The following is a 25,858-nucleotide window of genomic DNA, read 5'->3' as shown; positions in this document are numbered from 1 at the left end:
CATGACATTTTGATCCCAATTTTATTTTTCTCTGCATAGTAAGTAATGAGTAGCCACCCTAGACAGCTAACCTGACATCAGTTGGTCTCACGCACAGGTGATCATTTGAAATGTCTTAAGGCGGTGAGAAATGTTCTATCATTGCCTGTCTAAGCCAAGGGGAGGGTCAACGGTCAACTGCTTCTGTTCCAATTTGAAAATCGCAAAGATTTTCCTCATATACTTACTCCTGTTGAATTATTCACTCATAATAACTATGAATTAGATTAAGTTGTGAAAATAACAGCAATGAACTAAAATTCTGCCCTATAAATGTTTATTTTATCTATGTATTTATTTATTACATTTCTACATGACCTTAATGGCCTTAATATTTAGTTACATTAAGTTACAATAAATTAAATTTAATTCATTAATTAAAATAAATGAATTCATGTATTCTTTTTTTGTTTCATGTTATGACTTTAATCTTCCAATTAGTTTATTCTGCTTATAATGAATAATTACACTTGTCCCCATTGTACATCATCCTGGACCCCAGATGGATGATTGTCTAAAAGGTGAAAACTTCAGTATGTTTTAACACCCACAGAAATCACAGGAAAAAAAGATGAAATGGTTATCAAGGCCCCTGTAATGTATGATTTGAAGCTACTCCAGACACCATATAAAATACTGCAGTGGGAATATAGCTTTGGAAATATTCCAAAAGAGAAATACACATGATCTACTAAATGAGGGTCAGAGCCCAAACTCTTTCGTTCTTATAGGGGTCTGTGTAAAGCTGTGAGAGCCCTTTTGGATTGGGACCCTACATCTGGATTAAAATTAGAAAGGAGGAAGCATCTGTAAATCACTGGGCACAGCATTTGCCCAAAGCAGTAGGGCAGACCTAATAATTGTTCTTTTAGATGCAACAGAAAGAATCCAGAAGGCTACTTACCTGCTTGACTGCTTTTACAACTTCCTGAATATGTGAATTATTGATTTCTCTTTTTAACCTTTAGGAAAAACAAAATAAGCCTTATGTATTAATTAACATCTACATCTTAGATTGTTGTTAAGGCACCCTCTAGATAAAATGTTTTCATACCATATGTAACCACTTAAAAGCAGAAAGAATTTCAATATAGAAAAAGTAATATTTTTTGTCTGCAAAAGAGAAGCCTCTTACAAACTCTAGTCTAGGACTGGCTAAATTATACTAATCACTTGAGCACTTAGAGATGGCAGATTTGTCCATAAGATGGGCTGATTATTATTTGTTCAGGGCATGTGGTCACAATAAAAGACTAAAACACTGGTTATTAACAGATCGACTGAAGTGAAGAAGCAGCATATTAAGAAACCAAGGGAAAGAAAGAAGATACTTTGAACCTGCCGGGTATTGTTACTGTAAGAAGCTTCGGGATTACATTCCTTCCCATTTCTTCTCCTTCATCTCATCAAATGATCCAACTTCGTCATGAGTTATCAAGATTGCTTATGTTGAAATCATACTCAACGAGCACTGATGGAACATGGAAACTATCTTCATTCGTAAGCATGTTCCAGAGGAGATGTGAAAGCCTGACTAAAATCTTGATTGTTTTTACACATACAACCCCTCATACCTGCAGACATCCCTGTTACTTGTCAGGCACAACGAATTGCAATTATCAAAAACTAGAAACAAATGCTTCCAATCATCTTGCAGCTTGCAGAATGAGACAGGTCCTGTTAACTATGTTTTAATGTGGTGATTAAACCTCCCTATGTTTCTCAAGTTTTAAGTTCTCAGGTGAGGAGAATGGCTTCTTTCTCACGCTCAAAAGATCTGCAAAACAGGCCTAGGCTCCAAATCAGGAGAGTGCAAACCATTTTTCACATGGAGAGTCATGCTTGGTTTTGTGGGCAGTCATGTTTAATTTTCCAGCTTGGCATGCTGGAAGTCTTGTTGCAGAAAGTGGGCAAGGTTATATTAAAATTAGGTTCAAACATTAATTCAATACAGTACATGATACAACAGCAATCTATGCATTTATTTTAAAATTTCCCTTTTCATTAAAAAAACAAATCCAGCAGAAATGAGCTACATTTGGGTGTGGGGTCAAAAATACCTTTCCTGAGCACTCTTATCAGTATTCTTAGCCACAGCTTGGATTTTGTCCAGTCTCTTCACCTCTAATTTCTTTTTCATTTCTTTAGTGTTGCTGTAAAGGAAGATAATCAACTTGAGTTTACAAATTTAACAGTGTACTGTGATTAACATTAAATGCTCGCTCCTTTTCTGCTCAGATCACAGAAGGTTTCAAGGTTATACAGCACTGATTTGACAATGGACCAACAAAATAAGGTTGAGAGAAGAAAAGCTATAAAATGAATAGAAAAATTCTGCACGCACGGACATTAATTTTATTATTACCTTTCCCAAGATTCCTTTAGTGCCTTCAGCTCAGATGCTTGCTTCTCTCTTGCAAGCTGTAACATTTTAGCAACTTTCTGTTTAAACAGAGCACAAGGAAAATGTTTAATTTTATTCTTTATTTATTTTTTAAACATTATCCCGAGTTGTTCCAAAGGTGCTTTTTCAAAAGGCAATTTGACTTTGTTTTCCTTGAAGATGTCTCGTTTCTTATCCAATAAGCTTCTTTAGTACTGAGAACTGAAGAAGCTTCTTGGATGAGAAACAAGACATCCTCGAGGAAAACAAAGAAAGTCAAATTGCCTTTTGAAAAAGCACCTTTGGGACAATCATAACAGAATAACAGACTTGGAAGGGGCCTTGGAGGTCATCTAGTCCAATCCCCTGCTCAGGCAGGAAGTCCTATACCATTTCAGACAAATGTTGTCCAATTTCTTCTTAAAAACTTCCAGTGTTGGAGCATCCACAACTTCTGGAGGCAAATTGTTCCACTGATTAATTGCTCTGTCAGGAAATTTCTCCTTAGTTCTAAGTTGCTTCTCTCCTTGATTAGTTTCCATCCAATCTTGTCCTGCCTTTAGGTACTTTGGAGAATATGTTGACATCTTCGTCCTTGTGGCAACACCTTAGATATCAGAACACTGATATCATGTCACCCCTAGTCCTTCTTTTCATTAAATCAGTCATACCCAATTCAAGCAACCCTTCCTTATATGTTTTAGCCTCCAGTCCCCTAATCATCTTTGTTGCTCTTCTCTACACTCTTTCTAGAGTCTCAACATCTTTTTACATCGTGGCAATCATCATGGCCTGGATGATTGACAATCTCCATAGACATTATCCTGATTTGGAATTAGGAGGATGCTTTCCACATAAGGGACTCAGATTCAATAGAGGCTCAATCAAAAGGAAGGGAGCATTAATCCTTCCTTCTCCTTGAAATGTTTTCTACCACATCCCACAGCATTCCAATCATTTGAAGCGGGTTTGCTATGGGCCTACAGGAACTACAATGGGAAAGTTGAATAAGGAAAACATGGGAAAGAAGAATGTGCCACTTTCCTACTGTAGGAACTGCATAGCAAGTGATTAATTCAATGGCTCCAGATGTTTCCAAAGCTGTGTTTGTAATATACAGTTGTGTTGCATATAGAGGTGTGTAAGAGTGAGCTAATTTGTATTTTACAGAAATTTGCAGAAGGGAACAACTGATGAGAACTCCCACCTGCCATTCTCAAATGATAAATTTTCTTGAGAATTGCCAAGGGATGATCAGTTCTGAATTATCAATTTAATTGAGTGCCCCAGAAATACAATGAAATATCATTTTGGTAATATAAGGAAGCCATATTCACATATAGTATGACCTTTTTTCCCCAAAAAATAAGGCAAATTCAAATAGCAGATTGGGGGTTTAAAGCCCCAGATGGTTTTAAAGCCAACTGACAAGTTTAGCAGGTATATAATGCAGTCTTACTGAAATGATTCATGTCCATTATTGCTGTTTATTAAGTAATTAAATAAAAGAATGTTAATATAAATATAGTTACTATACCTCTATGGCATGCTGATCTTTCTTCTTCCAGATTGCATCATACTGTTCTTCTCCCAGGTGGAGTAATTCTTCCTCCAATTTCTCTTTTAGCTCCATCATTTTATTATCAGCATTCTCAGTCAACTCTGCAGCATTTCCCTTTGTACTGCTTTCATCCAAAACTATCCTGCAACTTCAATAGATAGCAACAATTCTCAATCTAAGGCAGAAATGGCCAGATCCTGACTGTATTCCCCTTTTCACCTGGCATATTGTCATGATATCTACTCCATGAGCAGATCAGTAAATGAAAGAGTCATCAGTAATGCCCCAGAGTTTTTTTATCTGCTTCCTCAATTGACAGGCACTATTTGATAAAAGAGCAAAACAACTGCAATCCAGTAGCTAGGGTGGCGTTCAAACTCTTACTTTTATATCAGAGAAATCTGGAATTTCTTGCTCTGACCTTGCCATTTCAGAAAGTAAAGATTATATATATTTTCATTTAATTCTGTCTGGAACTGTGTAATGCTTATTCTTCTATTTCATAGCACTCTTGTTTGGCACGTTTGAATAGCACTGGGAATAAACCAGTTGGTTAAAGGGCTGTTTCACACACCTTTTTCTAGCACCAAGAATAATATAATACCACCATATTAACACATATAACCCCACATTCCAATTTCTACCAAATCTCTGCACTGGTAAAGTGTAACAACCATATTGTTTGGATAGTGTCCTTTCATATATTGAATGTTTTTGAGATGATTATACTTCAAGAAGAAGATTTCAAGAAAAGCACCAGAACTGCCATTTAAACACTAGAAAGTACTTACTTTTGGCAACACAGAAATTCATTTGTCTTTTAAGTAGCCATTCAAATATTCCACCCTTCTCCAATATTGGAAAAGGAAAACAATGATTGTGGAATTAGGGGACCTAGAAATTACATGTATGTACAGCCAAACACTCTTATCTATGTCTATTTTTTCTAAGGAGAAACAATGTTTTTCCTTTCCCTAGCTCGGTTTTTCAATCTAAGCAACTTTAAGATAACTTAAAGTTAAGATAACTTTAAGATAACTTAGATTTTTAAGAATACATCTTAAAATTGCTGAGGAACACTGTCCAAGATTGTAATATATTATATAGGTTGCAGATAGGATACAGATAGATGGAACTGATCTACTTTTTCAATACTTGCAAGAAATTCTGGACTATATTTTTGGAAGAACTACAAGCCAGGAAGGTGGAACATGGGAAAATTGGAAGAAAAATATGTCTAGAGAATTCTGTTTCAGGCAACCACATGCCTAGTGGTTGGATTCCATTCCTCCAGTTCTTCTGCTTGGCTCAGGGGCAGGTACAGTGAAAGTAAATGTAAGTGGCCTCTGCTTGAGCCTACCATTATGAGTTGGTCATAATCCATTTAGCATGCTAACAAGTTAAGCAAATCTGGTCTAGGTCTAGATGGGGAATCACCAGGGAGCTCCATGTTATGTCACCAAGATGGCAGAAAGTCAAGACTGTAATGCAACAAAACACCGATTTATTCTAATTGCAAATAATCTCTTTGTTTTATTATTTCAGAACTAAAGCCTACCTTTTTCTTCGTGGAGTTCTTGATGGGCATGACATTTCATTTCTGCCAAGCTGGCTGACCACCTCAGTGAAAAAAGCAGCGTATTTCTGTAATAGTTCTTCCTTGCGCTTTGTCATCTTCCGCTCCAACTCCTTTAGTTCCTTTTCTTGCTTTTTCAAGAGCTTCCCAAAATTTTTCATCTGCTGTATCTCTTCAATGTTGGCTGTCTGTGGCTCTGAAACACAGTAGGAAAAAGACATCCATCAGTTGAAATAATATGCTAGGTTGCCATTTTCTTGAAGAGTTCTTTTTCACAACTAATTTACTATGCCTATTTTCTCTCAAGATTACCTTGTGTTGCGTGAATATATTCTGTCTTTTTCGGCACCTCAAACATAAGAAGAAGAAAAAAACCCAATACAGATCCCACTAAAGAATGCTTCAGAGCAATGATCCCCAACCTTCCTGGCACCAGGGACCAGATTCAGAAGAAAAATGGTCTTCCATGAACCAGTAGGGGGAATGGTTTCAAGCACAACCTAGATCCCATGCATGCGCAAATGAAGCTTTGCTCACTTGTCTGCCACTTGTGTGGTCCAGTTCCTAATGGCCCAGGGGTTGGGGACCCCTGCTCTAGAGTAAATCTGTAAAAATTTCAAAGCCACCTGATGAGTGCTCTTCATAATACCAATGGGGATCCCTAATACTTTGCTTAATGGTTGATCCATTTAGCTGGGTTTTCCAGCTGGACATGGAGCTGGCTTAGTAGGAAGCTGGTTTAGTGGCATCCCTTCCTTCACTTATAAATTGGGTTCCGTTACTCCATTTTGAATTCTAGCCATTATCTGAATAAATGACTATTTTTTCCTTAAGCCCTGCTGGTGCAGTGGTTAAAGTGCAGTACTGTAGGCAAACACTGCCTATACTTTGGAATGTCAGGGCTCAAGCCTTCCATCCTTCCAAGGCTGGTAAAATGAGGACCAGATTGTTGGAGGCAATGTGCAACTAAGGCTTCTACATTGAAAGCCAAGTTCTGCAAAGTGCTTTTTTCTGGATTTTTTATCTTACTTGAAGTGAACTTTTCAAACTTTCTTAAAACAAAATCATGCAAAAGAAATTTGTCCCAACTGGGTCCTTTCCACAATGTAGTGGGGCACCTATTTCCATAATTCCCAGGTAATAATAAGCATTGACAACTTCATCAACATGTACTCCAAGTAGATGTGAAACTTCTCTGTTGCTGGAATATTACTATAATTTTCAGTTTGCACCCAGTATACTCAATATGCATAGGCGAGCACAGGACAGTGAGTAAAAATGTAGCTTAATGTTTATTTATTAAAGACTAGCAAACAACAAAAAGAGATAACTGGCAAAATGTGACAAAAAGGAGGTAAAAGCAGGAGAGAGGCATGAATAGGCAAGAATTTACCACAATACCCTTCCAAACAGTCCTGTCCAGAAATCAGAAACATTACAGTGAGTAATTAGCATGAGTGGTCCCAAAGAGAGTGACCTTTGGTTATTCCAGCCTTAATTGCTTTATGTTCATAATGGCAACAGAATAGAGATGAAAAACAGGACACCTGATGCTCCATCCTCTATTCTACACTATGAAGGAAACAACTTGCTAGATGAGGATAATGTATCTTCTCCTTTTTAAAAAAATATAACTTTTACTTCCACTTTCAGGGGACGTATGAAGACAGCTAATGACTGCAACAAAGACCAAGAAACCGAGGAGTAGACCAGTTTCGTAAAACTTGTCTGGATAAGGAGAAGATGGGAGATTGACCATGTCTGCTCTGGACAGCTGCTCCTTAGGAGAAGACCATAGGAGGGGTATGGCTCTAAAGAGCTGGTGGCTGAGCAAACAGTCATAAGAACCATATCTACTTCCTCAGGTCCAACAGGTTCAAACTGTTCCCAGATAAAAGGCTAAGACTGCATCTCCACCAAACTGCAATAAAGCCAGTGTCCAATTGAGAATGAATCCAAACATCAGATCCTAGTAATTCAATAGATCCTAGTAATTTCTCTGCATGCCCCTGCAAGAAGTTCTCCAAACTACCCTTATCCAAGAGGTTTATGTCACTTGAAAAAGGTGTGACTATCTGCAAATGTAATAAGAGCAGAGACATAATGATGCTTCACTGCCTTACTGTTACTAGGTAGACCTTTATAATGGGTCTGACTCATGTTCAGTCCAGTTTATCCCTTGGGGAATGCCAGCAGTGGTCGGAATTTGTCTTTTCTCACTTCATCCTCCCTCAACTCTTCCATAAACCACAGGGAGTGCTAAGATCTCCAGAGGGGAGATGTTTCATGGGTAAGATCTGATCTAAAGCTTCAACCATCCCCCTTTCCTAGTGGTTATTAGCAGTTCAAATGCACTGTGCAATAAGTCAGCAGAAACAACACCAAACTCCCTCTGGAATCTGGGCCCATTAGTCATTACATATTCTAGCCAAACTATGCCAGCCAAACTGGAAAAGGACAGAGTGTCCAGCAGATTGCAATAAGTCAATTACATACCAAACCAAAGAAAGAAGACTTAAAAGAAAGTGCAAACTATCATCTAACATTCTTAATTTCATATGCTAACAAAACAATGACTCAAGGCCGATTAGAGCTCTGCATGGAAAGGGAGATTTGCTAGCTGTTAAAACTGGCTTTATGAAAGAATGAGGAATATCATTACTGGTCCATACTGGATAAGTGTATTTAGCTGATGACATTGGTCTAAGAGCTGAAAATGCAAATGATCTGGAATTCTAGTAGTAAAAGTCAAAGACCATAGTGGAAAAAAAAGAGACTAAGATAAAATATAAAGAAGACCAAACTAATGGCAACAGGTACAAAGTAGCTTCTGCCTTTCAAGAGTGAATGTTAAGTAAAAGAACCAGCAGCCGAGAAATATGCCACAGATTAGCATTTGGAGTACAGTAGCAATGCCAGCCTTGGAAAAGACATTTAGATTCACTTGAGTCACAAATGATAAGGCTCAAATCACCCTACTTATGTGAAATCCCAGCTCTCTAAGAATCCTACAATACTGGGAAAAGCAAAAGGAAAGAAAAAAAGAACAACCAGGATAAGGTAAATAGCCTCTGAAGTATTGATAGGTAAACTGTTAAAATCCTAAAGAACCAGTTTGGGAACATATATCTTCCACATCATATATTCTCTAAAAACCCTAAATGGCCTAGATAAAACGAAAAGTTTCAAGTCTCTTCTTACTATAATAAGGAGAGGGTTTCTTAATCCCTATTGCAATTCCCGCCCCCACAATGAAGTCTCAGGCCTGAATAAATCTGTGGAGTGGACTTTGAAAGGTATTGTGATAAACCCCACCAGTATGTTTCATATTCTGGCTGAACCCTCACTCATTTGTAATAATGATATATGTGTGGAATCTGTTTACATGTGACATTGTGTCAGATTGCTAAAACGAGATGGCTTTCTTACCTGTAATTAATTTTGCAGTTTCTTTCATTGTCCCATCTTTCGGTGTAATCAAGGTTCCTGGAGAATGAAAACAACATTACAGTAGACTAAAACTTTATTCCTTTATAAAAGCTTTTGACTGTGGTCAGAATGATCAGTTTGATTTCAGTGATGTGGGTTGATCCTACTTCTTGTCCCATGGAGCTACACCATCTCCTTTCAATATGTGAATATGTCTTCCATTGTCAGCTCCTATCATGTCCATAGCATTACCTGCAGGGCCATTTGAAGGAGTGCAATAGCTTCCCAGGATGTTTGGTATCCCATTGATTGAAAGTTTCTTTTCCAATATGGATTTCTAAAAAAAAAGTTCAGCAGAAAATTGATGTCAGTGCAAAAATAGATCTGCAGAAACAATTAGCTACTTCCTACCCAATCCTATATTGCTGGGTTTTTTTATTCTTGTTTGGCACTTTAATGTTCCTGCATGAAAACAGCAAGAAAGATGAAGTATCATAAAGTGCACTTATAAAATATGTAACAAGTGGAGATATTCCATCATCATTCTTCAGGGTAGCACATGTGAATGTCCTTCCAGTGAATCCAAATTTCTCAAACTGAAAAATGTTATTTCCTTTTTCCATTCACTTGACTTCTTTTAACCGAAGACCTCAGGTTGTTTGGTTCTCTGACAGCCCCAAATAGTCTATGACTTCCTCAATAGACATACATTGCTATGTTTTTCACATTGACCGCTCCAAATAAATTGCTCAGCAGCACCCAGCAGCTGTGATAACTCAGAAAGTAAGATGAAAATGTGCCTTCTAACTATTGTCTTATTCTTAGCTTCAAGAAAATTCCTTTTACAGCTTCTTGATAATTAAAAGTGAAATCTGATGAAGACTTGATGAGACTGGCTGGATTGTTCTATGTCATTCTTGGACTGGAGCTGACACTGGTGTGAAATGGGAATTTGGATTAAGAAAGAATTTAATTCTGTTTTTCAAAATACCTTGCAGCTAGATTTGCAGCTGAAATAGGCTGAAAGTGGGTGCTATCTACAGCTGTACAAAGCAAATCATGGTTTTAACATGGGTTAAACCAAGTCACCATGTTAATCCATAATATAGTTTGTTTCAGCTATATGATAAAGCATAATGTAGTATTTTGGTTGTTATGTGAATGTAGCGACTATGATATACTAATCAGGTTTAAAATTCCTTGGGAATATATCTAAAAATGCTTCAGAGGTTAAATAGAAGAGATTGTTAGTTTGTTTTCATCTATTTTAGAATTCCAATGAACTGCCCTACATTCCTTGAATCCTTTGCTAAATCCCCTTCCTCACCCTCCATATGACAGTACAATGCAGACCTTAAAACAGTCTTTTTCAATCTCAGCAACTTTAAGCTGTGCGGAATTCATCTCCCAGAATTCATCATCTAAATCTTTAGGATTTCAGCTCCATACTTGCAATCTGGCAAAGGGATTCCCCTCCTCTCTATGCATGAAGGAAAAACCCTTCATGGGGCTGCAAGAACAGAGCTGAAATCTTCAGGATTCAAGGGTTTCAACTCTGTTCCTCCAGCAGCAGTCTCATGAAGGATTTCAGCTTATCTTCATATCCTCTGCTTACAACCTTCCCTGCTGACCTTCTGGGAAAGCCAGCAGAGAATATTGCAAATGACTATCACGTGATCAATAAACTGCAGACACGCAGATTATAATTATGTGACTGCAGGTTGTTGTTATTGTTGTTGTTGCAATGTTTAGTAATGGTTGGAAGTGCTTTACTGGTCATAAATCACCCTTTCTGAAGCCATTATTAATTAAGTCATTAAACAAGGACTATCTATAAACTATTTGCTAAGCCCCTTTTTAAAGATGTTTCTTGTCTTTCAGAGAACTCTGTTAACATTCAGAATGTATGGATAACATTCTGGATCCTGACTGAAGTATTTTAGAAGTATTAATTTTATGGTTCTAAAACAACACTTGTCCTTTGGCCCATTTTATTAAAAGCCTCTTTAAAAGCCTGTTTTTCTTTGGTTGCTATTAAGTGGCATGTCAGATTCTGAGATGGAATATGCTGACTTAACTCCTATCACTAGCATCTTGATTTGAACTATAATACAAAAACAGATATTTTACACAAACAAAATATTATTTGGAGAACTCACCTCATTATTAGCATCTGCATTCTTCATCTTTTTATCATGTGCAGTAAAAAACTTTATTGGATTGGATAAAGCCATGGTGAGATCTATTTTTAAAAATAAAATAAAATGTACAATACCATCTCATTATCTCCTACTGATTGATTGCTACTTCCTTTACTAAGAGCATGGTAATATTTGCCTTTTCTAATATGCTTTTTGTTGTTCTAAATCAAGTAATAAAAATAATTCAAGACATAAAACTTGCAATAATAGATTGTTAAGCTACTGCATTTTGCCTGCACTGGGATAAAAATAAAATAGGCTTGCATTCAGTTCAAAGATATATCATTTATATAAGCAACAAAATGTTTTCTTTTCTTGCAAAACTTTGAAGTATTTTTAGAACAATGCTGAGTGACCTACATCCTCATTTAACAGTTTTTCTTATGAAGGACTTATATATCCTCCTTCAGCCAGGAAAAGAAGCAAAAAAGACTTTTTAATCTTCCCCATCTTTGTCCTGTTTGGCTGATCTTGTCTAGGATCAGAAACCAAATAAGAACAATAGCTGAAAAAAAGTAAAATAAGAACAGGTTTGGTTGTGTTTGGATAGGAAACCTTTGAAGAACATTATAAATATTCTTTAGAGTAAGGCAATGGCTAATCACTTGTGGCAAGAAAGCTGCATGGATGTATCCAGGAGCAAAGATCAATCTGAAGGAAGCATTACCTTACCTACCCTTGTCCTGGGAGACTGATAAATAGCTGAAAAAAAAGATAAACGCACCCTGTGGTTGCTACAAGTATGGCAATATATGCCAGTTCTTATTGACAGTACTTCCATAATTAGACCAGTCTAGGAAATCAATGCCATGTAGGTCTAAAATTACTTTCCTTGGAACAGCTATAGTAAAGAATATTGCAAGTCTGAGTATGCTCTCATCCTACCTTATTTTCTCATTGTGTGAATGAGAATTCTCAATTTAGTGTTTTTTTTTAACCAGACTTAAGTTGCGTTTCTCCGTTTATTGCCTTTGTAACAGCTCTTTCTCCTGTCCTTCAAGGCTTTAATCTTCTACACTTATTATCTTTTGATAACAGTTATTATAAGATTGACATCTTTACTGAAGGCTACCTTAAGACACTCATATCTACCTTAAAAAAGAACGCCTCATCCAATGCCTCATTCAAATTATTTCACAATTTTAACTAACAGAATCTTTTCAACATCCTTCAACCAGAAGGTATTGGAAATAATTTTAATTGGCCAATATACAACAGGCCTTAGCTTAAAAATCTAGAAGCAAATCAAGACTAATTGCAAGAGTGAAAGCCACCTTTTATTCTTTTTTAAAAGTATAGGTGTCTTGCTTTTTCATCTTCAGAATACTGTACCTGCCCATGAATCAGGAACATAATCTTTCATCTCCACATAGACAAATAGAGAGGGCATTGTAAGAGGCCGGTTGCTCTCACTACGAAGGCAGACATGATGGTAGCCTAAGAAAGAAAGTGGATTAATCCAGTAGGAAAATATGTAACGGTGCCAATTTGGATGACAGAGTAAGAAATGCAATGAGCTTGCCCAGAAAAACAGCATCATTGTAGGTTCTTCAATATTATATTATTTCTGCTTTTGTAAACTGTGTACCAGTTTCATATCAAAATTCACAAAAGTCAGTCATGATAAAATACCTAAACTCTGGTGAACAGGATAACAAGAAAATGAAAGGAGTCCTTCAGCATTTCTTCACAATACATGCACACATACACATATATACACATACATACATACACACACACACACACACACACATATATATATATGATATTCAGCTTTGTTCGGGTATTTTCCCACGTCATTATAGTTGTGCTTTTAAAGTTGTAGCGACATTTCAGCAGAATCTCATCTGCCATCATCAGGCTTGTGTATTGTGTTCGTCTGTGAGTCAGACTTTCACAGCCGTCTCTGTTTTAAATTTGGTACTAGACTACTGCTGTGTTAGAATTGTTTTTTTTCTTCATCCTGATTGGTTGGAAGTCTTGGTCTGTGTTTATTGGTCTTGGAGTTTGCTGTGTTCTGCTTGATTGGTGTTTCTAATATCTTCTGTCTGTTTTGTAGCATTTTTTTTGCCTTGATTGGTTGGCAGCATTGTGTTTCCTGTATTGGAGGTTTTAGTGTGGCTTGACTCCGAGTAAATGGACGGCTATCACTTGTTAGGAAGCTAGGTTTCATCTGGGTGCTTGCTTGGGGTGTGTTTGAGCTGGAGGTATGGGGGGGGGGGAATCTGTTTGTGCCCAGGTGTTTGCCTAGCTTGTGATGTGGAGATTTTTTTGTTTGTGAGTGCAGGCTTCCAAATAATTGACAGTCTGGTGGAATCACCTCTTCTATTCATGCTTTCAGGTCTTTTTTCAATCTCTATGGCTTCTCTGATAATTCTGTGGCTGGGGTTTTCTATAGTGGCTAGGGTTTTGGTGCCATTAAAGTTGATGCTCTGACCTGTGGCTTTCATGTGTTGGACTAGTGAGGAAGTGTGTTCCAGCTTTTTTACTGCATTTTTGTGTTCATCCAGGCGGGTACTTATTCTTCTATTGGTCTGACTCACAGACGAACGCAATACAGAAGCCTGATGACGGCAGATGAGATTCTGCCAAAACATTGCTACAACTTTAAAAGTACAACTATAATGACGTGGGAAAATACCCGAACAAAGCTGAATACCATACATGTAAGTACCCACGAAAACTTAAGAATATATATATATATATATATATATGTGGATCTTTGGTTGTTCGGGTTTTCTCCCGCGTAAGATTCGAAGTATCTAGGCAACGTTTCGATGAAGTCTCATTCATCATCTTCAGGCTTCTGTCTCCGGCTCTGTGCTTTTCAGAGTAATGTGAGATTGCAGCTGCTTCCTCCTTTTAACTGCCAGTGGGGTGGGACTTGATTGGGTGGGGGCTTGGCTGTGTTCTGATTGGGTGGGGGTGTGTTCTCATTGGTAGGGGTTTGGTTGTGTTCTGATTGGTTGGGGGTTAGCCGTGTTCTGATTGGTTGGGGCGTGTTCTGTTCAGGTGGGGGCTTGGCTATGCTCGGTTAGTCTTAGTTGCTGGGGGATTTGAGCTGGAGAGTTGTGATCTTGCTGTTTGGCTTCTAAGCCCCCACCTGAACAGAACACGCCTCCAACCAATCAGAACACGGCTAACCCCCAACCAATCAGAACACAACCAAACCCCTACCAATGAGAACACACCCCCACCCAATCAGAACACAGCCAAGCCCCCACCCAATCAAGTCCCACCCCACTGGCAGTTAAAAGGAGGAAGCAGCTGCAATCTCACATTACTCTGAAAAGCACAGAGCCGGAGACAGAAGCCTGAAGATGATGAATGAGACTTCATCGAAACGTTGCCAGATACTTCGAATCTTACTGGAGAAAACCAACAACCAAAGATCACATATAAATACCCGAGAACCTCAGAAAACATATATATATATATATATATATATATATATATATATATATATATATATATATATATATATATATATATATATATATATATTTACACACACACACACAAACACACACGTTTCCTTAAGGAATGAGCTCTCTTTGTACATTCCTTCAAATATAAGAAGAAGAAAAATAAGGAAAAAGTCTGGTGGCACACATTACTCCATTTCCTATAGTTCTCTTTACCCTCACTTTCAGATCTTTTAGCCCTGAGTAAGGTTAAAGCACTATGAATTTACTTCTGTTTGTAATCAATTAGACATGAATAAAAGGTTTTCAAGTTTTCTAGTTCTCACAAGGAGATCCTACTTTAGTACTTTATGCTTTTGAGGAACGCACAAAGATGGCTTTGGGTAAGTTCCTGGCTATTGAGTCAGCCTTCTCCTCTGGCTCTATGAAGGACATCAAGATTTATGGGAAGCTACCCCAAGGTTGTGGTAAAAAAAGAGAAGAGAGAGAGAGAAAGTCAAATTCAATAGGCAGAAAAAATGGTCAAGTCTTACCAGAGCACACAGCAGTAACTGGGATAATGCGGTGACCAATAAACTTCCCACCTTCTTCCAAAGCTACAATTCTGAGCGAAGCCAACTCTGGCATCAAAATCTGGCAGGACAAAAAATTGCATGATAGTTTATAACCTTTTTTACCTAAAAAACCCAAGGTGGAGAAAACTAGTGCCATAGCTACACTTTGGAAGTCCCCTTATTTTCCGTGCTTTCATATCTAAAAGGGCTTCTCTTCTATGTTCTTGTGGATGATATGACTTACTTAGATTTTAAAAGCAAGTAGTTGAGCTGTTTCCCTTTCTCCCCATCACATCCCCAGCTATTCCTTTTCATTAGCTGCTTTCTCACTTCCTGATTCAGTTTAGCTCAAGAATAATATCACTTTTTAAAAAAAGAAATATTCTGCCAGCTTTAAGATCAGCCACCCATATGCAGGGACAGTTCACTATGGAATGATCCTTGTCTAACATAAAGATAGTTCTATACTGGTTTTCTTAGGCATACTAGGCATTACAAATAATGTACTTTCCAATTCCTGTGCAGAATGAAGATTATAATGCAATGAAAGGGGTACCTATTTCCACATGTTGTGATCTTGAGCTTTTGCAAATGTTTAATTTTTTTTTTAGAAAGCACCGAGTTTGTAGCCCTCGATCTGACATATTTTAGTAGGGCTTTTTTTTTTTCAAATGAAAGCTTTGAATTGAATATACTTCACTTTCTCTCAAATTTCCCATTTGCAGCATTGAAATATTAAAGAGTACCTGAGAGGGTCACTAGAAACAAGGAAATGAAGTCTGCAAAGTATTCTGCCCATAAAACATGTCTTAGAAACTACAGATTATATAACAACTTCTGTTACTTAGAATTTTTGACAAGGACAGCTTTTACTCAATGAAATGTGTTCCTGAATATTTTCCCCAACCCCGTCACTAAGTAATGATTCTAATAGTTACTTTCAAAATGTGTTGCTGATCCTGCTTATTTAATTTCATTTTTACACTGCTTCCTATATCAAGAACGACAGAGGAATCTCCCCTGTCTTAAATGCTTAAAACCTGGAAACAGCAGACATAGTACCTTTGGAAGTGACACAATATTATATTGATACCTTTTCAAACACAAAAGGGTCTTCATTCCATATAGGGTTGATTGAGTTGGCATTTGGTGTCACTTTGGTTCTGTATCTACGCTTTGGATCTCCTGGTAGGCCAAACAGTTCTACCTCTACGTATGACTTCACGCTGCGCTCTGAAAGGAACTGGCCAGAAATGATCTGTGCATTGAAAAAGAACAGCAGAGTAATTTATTACATAAATTCTTCTTTTGGCCAGAGGCACACCTAACTTTTCTCAGGCTGAATCTGGCCTTTGAGCGATCAGGCCAAGAGCTACATTCCAAAAGAGTGTGGATGAGGTTGAGACAAAAGCTAACTTTCATTTTGTTTCATTTCCAATACTCTGTTCATGTAATTACTATTAAGTACAGTCACATATTGAATAATTCCCACTTTTGTGACATGTGTAACAACCTTTGAATATACTTACACTTTTGTTTTAAGCTATTACTTAAATCCTTCAGGTTCATTTCCCATTAGCTTATGTAAGACCAGAGGTAGTATTCAGCAGGTTCTGGCCACTTCTGGAGAACCGGTAGCGGAAATTTTGAGTAGTTTGGAGAACTGGCAAATACCACCTCTGACTGGAGATTTTACAGTATCCTTCCCCTGCCATGCCCACCAAGCCACGCCCACAGAACTGGTAGTAAAAAATTTTTGAATCCCACCACTGTGTAAGACCCATTAGTCTTACATTACACTTTATTTCTTACACTGTATATTTGTTCACAAATTCATCTATCTATTGGGACAATATTACTGCAAAATGCTTCTTCATAGAAATACATGACCTTTTTTGCATCAAAAATTGCTCGGCATGGAAAATGTGTTCAGAGGTGGGATTCTACCAGTTCGCACTTATTGTCTAGAACTGGTTGTTAACATTCTAAGCAGTTCGGAGAACCAGTTGTTAGAAGAAAGTACTGGTTTAATCCTGTAAGGAAGGCTGGAAGGAAACATTCTGGTGTTGCTTACAGAAACTGCCTCTCCGTTAACCCTTATTACATTCTTGGCAAGACTAGACTTCCTGTCTCAGGAATGTCTCTGGAGTTTTTTCCCCCTCCTTTGCTGGTACTTTACTCGTGTGGAGTGACTATTCAAAGTTACAGTGGCACTGAAAAAAGTGACATATGACCATTTTTCACACTTATGACTGTTGCAGCATCCCCACAGTCATGAGAGGCTAGGCGAGGAGATGCATGCCTCGATGTGAGTGATATTGGGTTGGCCACACCCAGCCAATAACATGATCACCAAGCCATGCCTACCTAGACACATGACCATTAAGCCACACCCACCACCTAAGCCACGCCCACAGAATCGGTTGTAAAAAAATTTGAATCCCATCCCTGAACGTGTTGTATCATTCAGAAGTGTTCTAGTTTAGTTTCTCTTTAGTTTTCTAGATTTTAGTAGGAGGAAATTTGAAACTTAACATAAAGGATCGATGAGCATTATAACTCCCTTGAAAAACAGCTTTTTTTCCTTTTGAGTTGGAAGCATGAATTCAAAAGTTGTGTAATATTTGTGCATTTCCAGTGAAATTAGACTATATAAGTAGTATTACCTGAAAACAAGGATTCTTCTCTGAGCTGCTTTCTTTAGTTCTAGTGGCATTCCTAAACATGGTGATGCTACTATTTCTAGGACAAGGAATTATGTTTTTAAAAAAGGATTAGAGGAATTCAAAGAACCGACAGACTGATTTGGGAATATTTCCAGCTGCTGAAGAACACCAGATTCGCAGTCAAATATAGCCATGGCCATATGGTAGCTTACTCAGTGAGAAGACTTCAAACAGGTTTGTTCTGTTTGGACATGAAGTGGTACATGTCCAATACTCTGCTGCAATAGAATAGATACACTGATATTTTGCCTAATATTGCAAATTAGTTCATTTGTGTCATTATCTTTTTCTCTATTGCTACAACTGGCCAAGTGAGTGTTAATTCCACGAGATGATTTTATTTATTTATTCAAACACAGAAACAACTACATATTATTCTATAATCAGAATGTCTTGCAGGTCACTGTAGAATTACTTTGCCAAGCAGATCTTCCTGGATACTAGATGTACTGGATGTTTAGCACCACACCTCTGAGTAGCAAATCCCCCAATCAATCCCACAGTGGTTACTTACGGTGATTGACAAAGTGCTTGCCACAACTACATCAATCCGGTCCACTGAAAAAGGATCAAAGTGCTTGTCTGGACGACACATGAAGTCATGTTTAAGAAGATAACCACTTTGCCCATTGAATTCAAACAGAGCCATGTTCTGCTGCATGGGGACATCTGGGAAAGGGAGTAGCAGAGGAGATTATTTCACCCCAGGCAAAGGAAGCAAATTAACAAACTTCACTGAATGGGGTACCTTTCCTCCTATTACGATTAAAGTTAAGAGATGCATAACCATTCAAACCTAACACACAACAATGTCTTGGTATGGGGTGGTTAATGGATGGATGCAAGCTTTATTGGGATTCAACATTATTTATTGCTAACTGTTTTTAAATTACCTTTTTAATATATTCTGTTTTTGTTTACCATCAGAGTTTGTACTAATAGATGGGCAGCTATATAGGTTTGTTAATACTGTAAATACATTTATGCAAAACAATATCAGAGCCAGAAACTTAATACAGTACACGGACCCAAGCCAAAGAAGTTCTCCACTCACCATTTGTCTGAAAGTTTAATGCCACCATTTGACACCCAACATTCCAGAACATCTGTGGCATATAGTTAGATGAATCCATCCGAGTCCCTTTGGGATAAATTCGGCTCATCTGCCTTTTGTTATAGCTGCATTTCTTTTAATAGGAGACCATTATTTGAATGAATGCAATGACTATTCTCATTTTGTATGATAAACAGTTGTACACATTAATCAAAATGCTATTCCTGCCCATTCATTATCAATTGAATTCATATTATGCTGAAACAAATCGTTGTGCAACTGAAAGGGAAAAAAGAATACTCTATGTACAGTGCAATTAAGGGACACAGAGGCAATGAAGACAGGAGATGATCAGATATAAATCATCTTTGCTATTGTTTATAATTGTTCTGCACACATAAAATAGCGGCAAGGGTTTTTCTGGGGCAGTCCCAATAGATATTGATGCAAGAATCATATCCTCTTGGTAGAATGATTAATAGTCAACAGCTTTTAAATGAATTCTTAATATCTAATACTATTAACACACTACAGCTAGCTAATAACAATCTCTATTACAATAATAAAAACAGAAATTACTATACTCTGCACATTATGTCTGACACCATGGAACGTGTGACTATTATCCCAACTTCCTTTATAGAGAGGGCATATATGTATACATTGGAATCAGCTCTACATAAAGATAACATAACTAATCACTAAGGAGATGTCTTTAAAAAGGATACTTGACAAACTGGATGGGTGACCTGGTCAACAACTCATAAGCTTTCAACTCAGTGAAGGAGGAAACAACATAACTGTGGTTTTTCTCTGGAATAATAAGAAAACATAGAGCATAATCAATCTCTTGTTTCCAAATCTGTCCCTTCTTCCATTTAATTTCCAATCCTTGTTATTATTTCTAAATAAAAATGCCAGTTGCACATGCTTCTTCACATAAAAAATAAAAGAAGATACAGAAAGAGTTGGAGGTCAGGTGGAAATTCATTTTAGGATTCCATCGAGCATGGAAGCATATCCAAGAGTTCACTTATGGCAACAAACACATTTGTAGACATTATCTCTGCAGATAACATGGGAGGAATCAGTCACTGCCTAATTAAAGTTGCTATTAAACTGTGTTTCCTGGCAGAGGGGTAGCATTTGTGTTGCCACAAATTTTACTTGTCACAAGCTGTAGAACCTTCACAAAATAATTATACAATAAGCTTCCACTTATGTGCAGTGGAGCTGTTTTTGTTGTGTCTAAGAACATGTCTGAAAATGCAGAAACAATAGATTAACTTTGAAAGCTGGGGCCCTCAAGATACTTTAACTTCAACTCCTAGCATTTCCAACAACATGAGTTAATGCTGACAGTATTTTGAAAATTGAAATCCAGCCTCCCAGTTGCTCTAAATTTAGAAAGGGGACCAGAAAAAAATAGCTTTTTAAAAATTTTCAACCTTTGATGAGAAGATAGAATCACCTGAGTTATTCCACTGCTAATATTTGCACAAAATGAATATCTTTTATGGAAAATAATGTCTCTGAATTCTTTATTTCAATGGCATTATTTATTATCTATCCTTTATTCTAGCATGAAGCAAATGGAAGGGACAAAGTCTGCAATTTCTTTGGGTTTTCATCAGTTTTATAAATTCTCATTTATTTTTATGTATTTATTTGATTTATTTGATTTGTCAATCGCTTACAAGATAATAGGTATAAGTATAAACATGAGTAAGAGTACAGGAAATAGGTACAAATAAATGGGGACAATAGGATAGGGACAGGAGGCACGATGGTGCGCTTATGCACCCCCCCTTACAGACCTCTTAGGAATGGGGTGAGGTCAATAGTGGATAGTTTGAGGTTGAAGGAGTGGGGGCTTGAGGATGTAACAACAGAGTCAGGTAGTGCATTCCAGGCATTGACCACTCTGTTGCTGAAGTCATACTTTCTGCAATCAAGTTTGGAGTGGTTAACATTGAGTTTGTATCTGTTGTGTGCTCTTGTATTGTTGAGGTTGAAGCTGAAGTAGTCATTGACTGGTAGGACATTGTAGCAGATAATTTTGTGTACTACACTTAAGCCGTAGGCGGCATAGTTCAAGGTTGTCTAAGTCCAACATTTCAAGCCTGGTGATATAGGGTATTCTGTTGCGAGCAAAGGAATGTAGTACCCTTCTTGTGAAATACTTCTGGACTCGCTCAATGTCCGATATACCATTCTATCTATCTATCTATCTATCTATCTATCTATCTATCTATCTATCTATCTATATATATATATATATATATATATATATGCGCAAACATCAACTCCATCAACCAATCAAGAAATGACAACACAGCCAACCTCCCCACCAGTATTTATAGAGAGACGGCAGCTCCGATCATACTTTGCTCGCACAAGCACGAAGCCGAAAGCACCAGCCTGAAGATGGCAAGTGTGACCTCGTCGAAACGTTGCCAAGATACTCTCAATCTTACACTGGAAAATACCCAAACATGCCAAGACCTGCATATATATATATACACACACACATATATATATACACACACACACACACACACACACACACACATACATATATATGGCATTCAGCTTTGTTCGGGTATTTTCCCACATCATTATAGTTGTGCTTTTAAAGTTGTAGCAACATTTTGGCAGAATCTCATCTGCTATCATCAGGCTTGTGTATTGTGTTCATCTGTGAATCAGACTTTCACAGCCCTTTCAGTTTTAAATTTGGGGCTAGCCTACTGCTGTGCCAAAACGTTTTTTTTTTCATCCTGATTGGTTGGGAGTCTTGGTCTGTGTTTATTGGTCTTGGAGTTTGCTGTGTTCTGCTTGATTGGTGTTTCTAATATCTTCTGTCTCTTTTGTGGCTTTTTTTGTCTTGATTGGCTGGCAACATTGTGTTCCTGTATTGGAGGCTTTTAGTGCAGCTTGGCTCGGAGTAAATGGACGGCAGGTAGGTTTCATCTGGGTGCCTGGTTGGGGTGTGTTTGAGCTGGAGGTATCAGGGGGGGATCTGTTTGTGCCCAGGTGTTTGCAGATCCAAATCTATCTATCTATCTATCTATCTATCTATCTATCTATCTATCTATCTATCTATCTATCTTTGACCCAAATTAAAGAATGTTTTTGATAAACTTTGGCAAATGTAATGAAAATAGCGATAGTGATACAGGGCTCCAGTTACACAATTTTCTCCCTCTTAGTTCTCAATGAATCAGTAATGCACAAAAAGTCCACAAACCGGTAAATCTCCTTGGGTTACAAGATGCTGTATTTAATTTTGCACCCTGTAGAAGCAGGGTCAGCTTCTGCTCAATTAGAGAATCACTGAAACATACAATTCATCTAGGGATGCAATAAATTTTCCTTAATTGGTACTACCTTGTATCATATTGCCATTAGAAGTAGAGCTTTGTCCATCCTACCCCCCAGCCCCCCATATAGAACAGTGTTAAAGAACATAGAACAGTGATAAAGAACATTTACATAGTTAATAGATACACCATTTTCAGTGCAAATATGAGACTAGTTATAACCAAATGAAAATGTTTTCCTTAACAGAAGAAAACAAATCATTCTTACGTTCTGAAATTTCAAAACTCTCAAATTTGATGGGTTGAATGTAATTCACCAGACTCGACATTTCTTCATAGGCTGTCACTTCCAGACCTGCAGTTCCCTAAACAGAATTTGGAGTGTTACAGAACAAATTGTTGTGATGCAAACTCCAGTGATGTGCAAAATAAGCATCAGAAAGTTACTAAATAGAATTCAGAAGAAGAATAAAGGGCTACCAGTGAATATAATATACCCTACAAATCTGAATCTTTCAGAATAGGATCTCCAATTAACTGGGAAAGCACAGATTTACATATCCTTAGTGCAGTCTTCTGGAAGTTGTAGTTGCAAACCTACCTGGAAAGTCATCAGGTTAGGCAAAGCTGTTCTTGTAAAATTAGGACTAGAATATTCAAAAGAGAGATAAGCATAGGCTGATTCATGATTCTGCCTCTAGACTCGAGAGCCGTGATGACTCTAGACCCAGAAGTGCACACAGAGCCATTTCTGCTAGCACGTGAGCCACCACCTGGAACAGATCCATTGTGCATGCACGCGCCCCCCTGCCAACCAGTTGGTTGTTGGGTATCTGCCTCTCATGCGCAAGGGGAGATGTGTATGCATGTGCAGGGTGCGTGGCACGTGTGGGGAGTTGCGTGTGCATGCGTGCAGCACGTGAGGGGTCACATGTGCATGCACAAGGGGTGGGGAGGTCACGTGTGCATTGCATTATGGGTGCAGGCATGCACGCACTCACACACACACACACACACACACACACACTGTTTCAGCACGCAATGACGAAAAGGTTAGCCATCACTTCTCTAGAGAGTTAATTGATTTTCTCTTGCCTTTTCCTAGCTAATTGGGCAGAGAGCTGATTTGTATTACTGACACACCAGAGTGGGCAGAGTTTAGCAGCTGTGTGGTAAAACAACTGAGCTAAAGACAATACAAACTTTACAGGCTTCCACAGCTGGGTACCCCATGGCTCTGTCAGAGTTATGCCTTCTAGACTTTCAAGGAACTTCATTTATTAATTAAAATATTTAGCCTACATTGTCATTATTAAAATAATCCCCAAAGTCTCGCTCTGTCAGAATTCAGGAGGAGACACAAAATATTTGAAGGGCTAATCTTTTATGATGGGGCAGATGGCTCCAAGAGACACATCTGAACCCTGCAATGTGAACTATTCTGTTACATTACTTGAGAGAATCATTCAAAGTATGAAGGTGGAAATTAATAACACCATCAACTTTTAGTAAGAAAAGCTGACCAAGATCAAATAATCTGTGCAAAGTATACCAATACTACAGTTATGATATATGATAAAGTATCCCAATACATGTAATCGTGAGTCTAGTGAAAAGAAGGATCGGGGTGACATGGTAGTGGTGCTCCAATGTTCGAGGCGCTGCCACACAGAAGAGGGTCAACCTATTTTCCAAAGCATCAGAAGGCAAGACAAGAAACAATGTAGAAGTCTTGGAATAATTACCATATACTTAGGCTAGATACACAAAATCATAAATCATACCTCATCAGACTGTAGCTTTTTAATCTCTTCCTCGTTTAAGTTTTCCAGATTTCTCTCCGTTTCAGGAACTTTTTCACCCTCCTCAACTGGCTTGACTGACAATTTGAGAGAAAAATCAGTATGCTTATGAAAGTTCTTGTCTAATCTAATTCCTCCAGACTGACATTTTCTGCTTTTCTCCATCCAACTATCTATTCTGGAGCTCCAGAAGCTCACTCACCCAGGCACACTGTTGACTAGTGTGAACTACAACATACTAATAGTCAATGGAGGCAAGTCATAAAAATGTTAACTCAAAGCAAATTAAGAAGGTTAGTTTGGATCATATAGACCACTGTAGCTCCTTTATCTTATAGGGATGTATAATATATAAAAATAATTTACATAGGGTTTGGGGGGGGGGGGCATGAATTCAGATTTTATTTCTTTTGCAACAAAGGCAAAAGTAGATGTTGTTCTTTGAATGACTTTGGGACAGTCACTATCTCCCAGTCCAACTTACCCAGCAAAATTATTATTGTGGGGGGAAATGAGAAGAAAGTGTTAACTATTCTGTCCTTTGATTCAATTGTTGAATATAAAGACAAATAGATAACTCAACAAATTCTTCTATACAAAGTTTATTTTATTGGATTATATTAGGTATCCTCAAGATAACAGTTATGTTAAGATGCATCTAATGAAATCATAGTGTAAAGTGATAGTAATCTTTTCATCACATATTTCATCCCATAGTAGTGGAGCCAAAGGAGAGACGCTAGCACGATGCTGGGGTCCAAGCAAGAGTGAAGAAACCTCCCCCAACCCATCAATTCAGTGACCAATCAGGATTACAGATGTGGCCACATGACATGAACTACATTTCCTTAACTACATTTACCACGATGCATTCCCTTAAGGGGACAGCTCCCAATTACTAACTAACTATACCAATTCCCATTAACTATAACTGGCTGGGCAGCACATTAACTACACTTTGAATCCTCACATCATCTTTACATAGTTCTATCATTAGTCTTCCATTTTGTTAAAAGAGAAGCAGACTGTTATGCAGCTCTGTTCTCTTTTATACATGTTCTTTAAGACCTCCATAACACCTATGTTTTTATACAACCATGATGCTGTTTATGTGGCTTCTTAGATAATCCTGAATCATCACAGGTAGTCCTTCGCTTACAATTGAGCTCAAGATTTCCATTGCTAAGCAAGGCAGTTGTGAAGTAAGTTTGTCCCGTTTTCCAATCTTTTTCACCACAATAATTTGCAGTTGTTAATCAAATTATGTGGTCATTAAGTGAATCTGGCTTCCGCCATTAACTTTGCTTGTCTGAAGACAGCTGAGTCAGTTACAACTGGTGGTCACATTACCCTGGGACAATGCTACTGTCATAAATATATTGCAGTTGCCAAGTGCTTGAACTTTGACCATGTAACCATGGAGATGCTGCAATGGTCGTAAGTGTGAAAAATGGTTAAAAGACACTTTTTTTCAGTGCTATTATAACTTCAAATTACTGAATAGTTATTAGTTATTAATGAATAGTTATTCATTAAACAAATAGTTATAAGTCAAGGACAACCTGTATTCCAGGATTAAAAAATACCCCAAGGGCTAGCCTTATTTCTTGAATGTGTTCAGTTGTTTGGGGATGACTGTTAGGAATGTAAGTCACCTAACAGTTATTTGGGTTAGAAATATATAAACTGGGATAGACATTTTAATATTATGTCTTTAAGAGAATGCTAAACTGTAATTGGGTATGGTTCCGCAAATGGCCATAAGATGGAGCCAGAAACTTGGGT

General features: G+C 37.7%; 1 protein-coding gene across 2 annotated transcripts in view; it reads right to left on the bottom strand.

The window, feature by feature from the left end:
• Nucleotides 1–25,858, bottom strand: part of PLCB2 (phospholipase C beta 2) — a 74,417-nt gene that overhangs the window by 5,670 nt on the left and 42,889 nt on the right. For both annotated transcript variants that reach the window (XM_026710292.2, XM_087921813.1), the window contains exons 15-30: nucleotides 24,056–24,150; nucleotides 22,540–22,636; nucleotides 19,677–19,761; nucleotides 18,949–19,073; nucleotides 18,409–18,563; nucleotides 16,262–16,426; nucleotides 15,148–15,247; nucleotides 12,522–12,626; nucleotides 11,148–11,230; nucleotides 9,241–9,325; nucleotides 8,989–9,045; nucleotides 5,542–5,755; nucleotides 3,960–4,131; nucleotides 2,405–2,481; nucleotides 2,100–2,192; nucleotides 944–1,001 (exon numbers count right to left, since the gene is read on the bottom strand). In XM_026710292.2, coding sequence (XP_026566077.2) covers nucleotides 944–1,001; nucleotides 2,100–2,192; nucleotides 2,405–2,481; nucleotides 3,960–4,131; nucleotides 5,542–5,755; nucleotides 8,989–9,045; nucleotides 9,241–9,325; nucleotides 11,148–11,230; nucleotides 12,522–12,626; nucleotides 15,148–15,247; nucleotides 16,262–16,426; nucleotides 18,409–18,563; nucleotides 18,949–19,073; nucleotides 19,677–19,761; nucleotides 22,540–22,636; nucleotides 24,056–24,150 — 1,766 coding nt within the window. The remainder of the gene's footprint in view (nucleotides 1–943; nucleotides 1,002–2,099; nucleotides 2,193–2,404; nucleotides 2,482–3,959; nucleotides 4,132–5,541; nucleotides 5,756–8,988; nucleotides 9,046–9,240; nucleotides 9,326–11,147; nucleotides 11,231–12,521; nucleotides 12,627–15,147; nucleotides 15,248–16,261; nucleotides 16,427–18,408; nucleotides 18,564–18,948; nucleotides 19,074–19,676; nucleotides 19,762–22,539; nucleotides 22,637–24,055; nucleotides 24,151–25,858) is intronic.

The sequence above is a fragment of the Pseudonaja textilis genome, chromosome 1 (genome assembly GCF_049901715.1).
Source record: "Pseudonaja textilis isolate UNSWEBS1 chromosome 1, rPseTex1.2, whole genome shotgun sequence".
NCBI classification, from domain to species: Eukaryota; Metazoa; Chordata; class Lepidosauria; order Squamata; family Elapidae; genus Pseudonaja; species Pseudonaja textilis.
The sequence above is the reverse complement of the archived record's forward strand: the minus strand, read 5'-3'. Positions and strand labels throughout refer to the sequence as shown.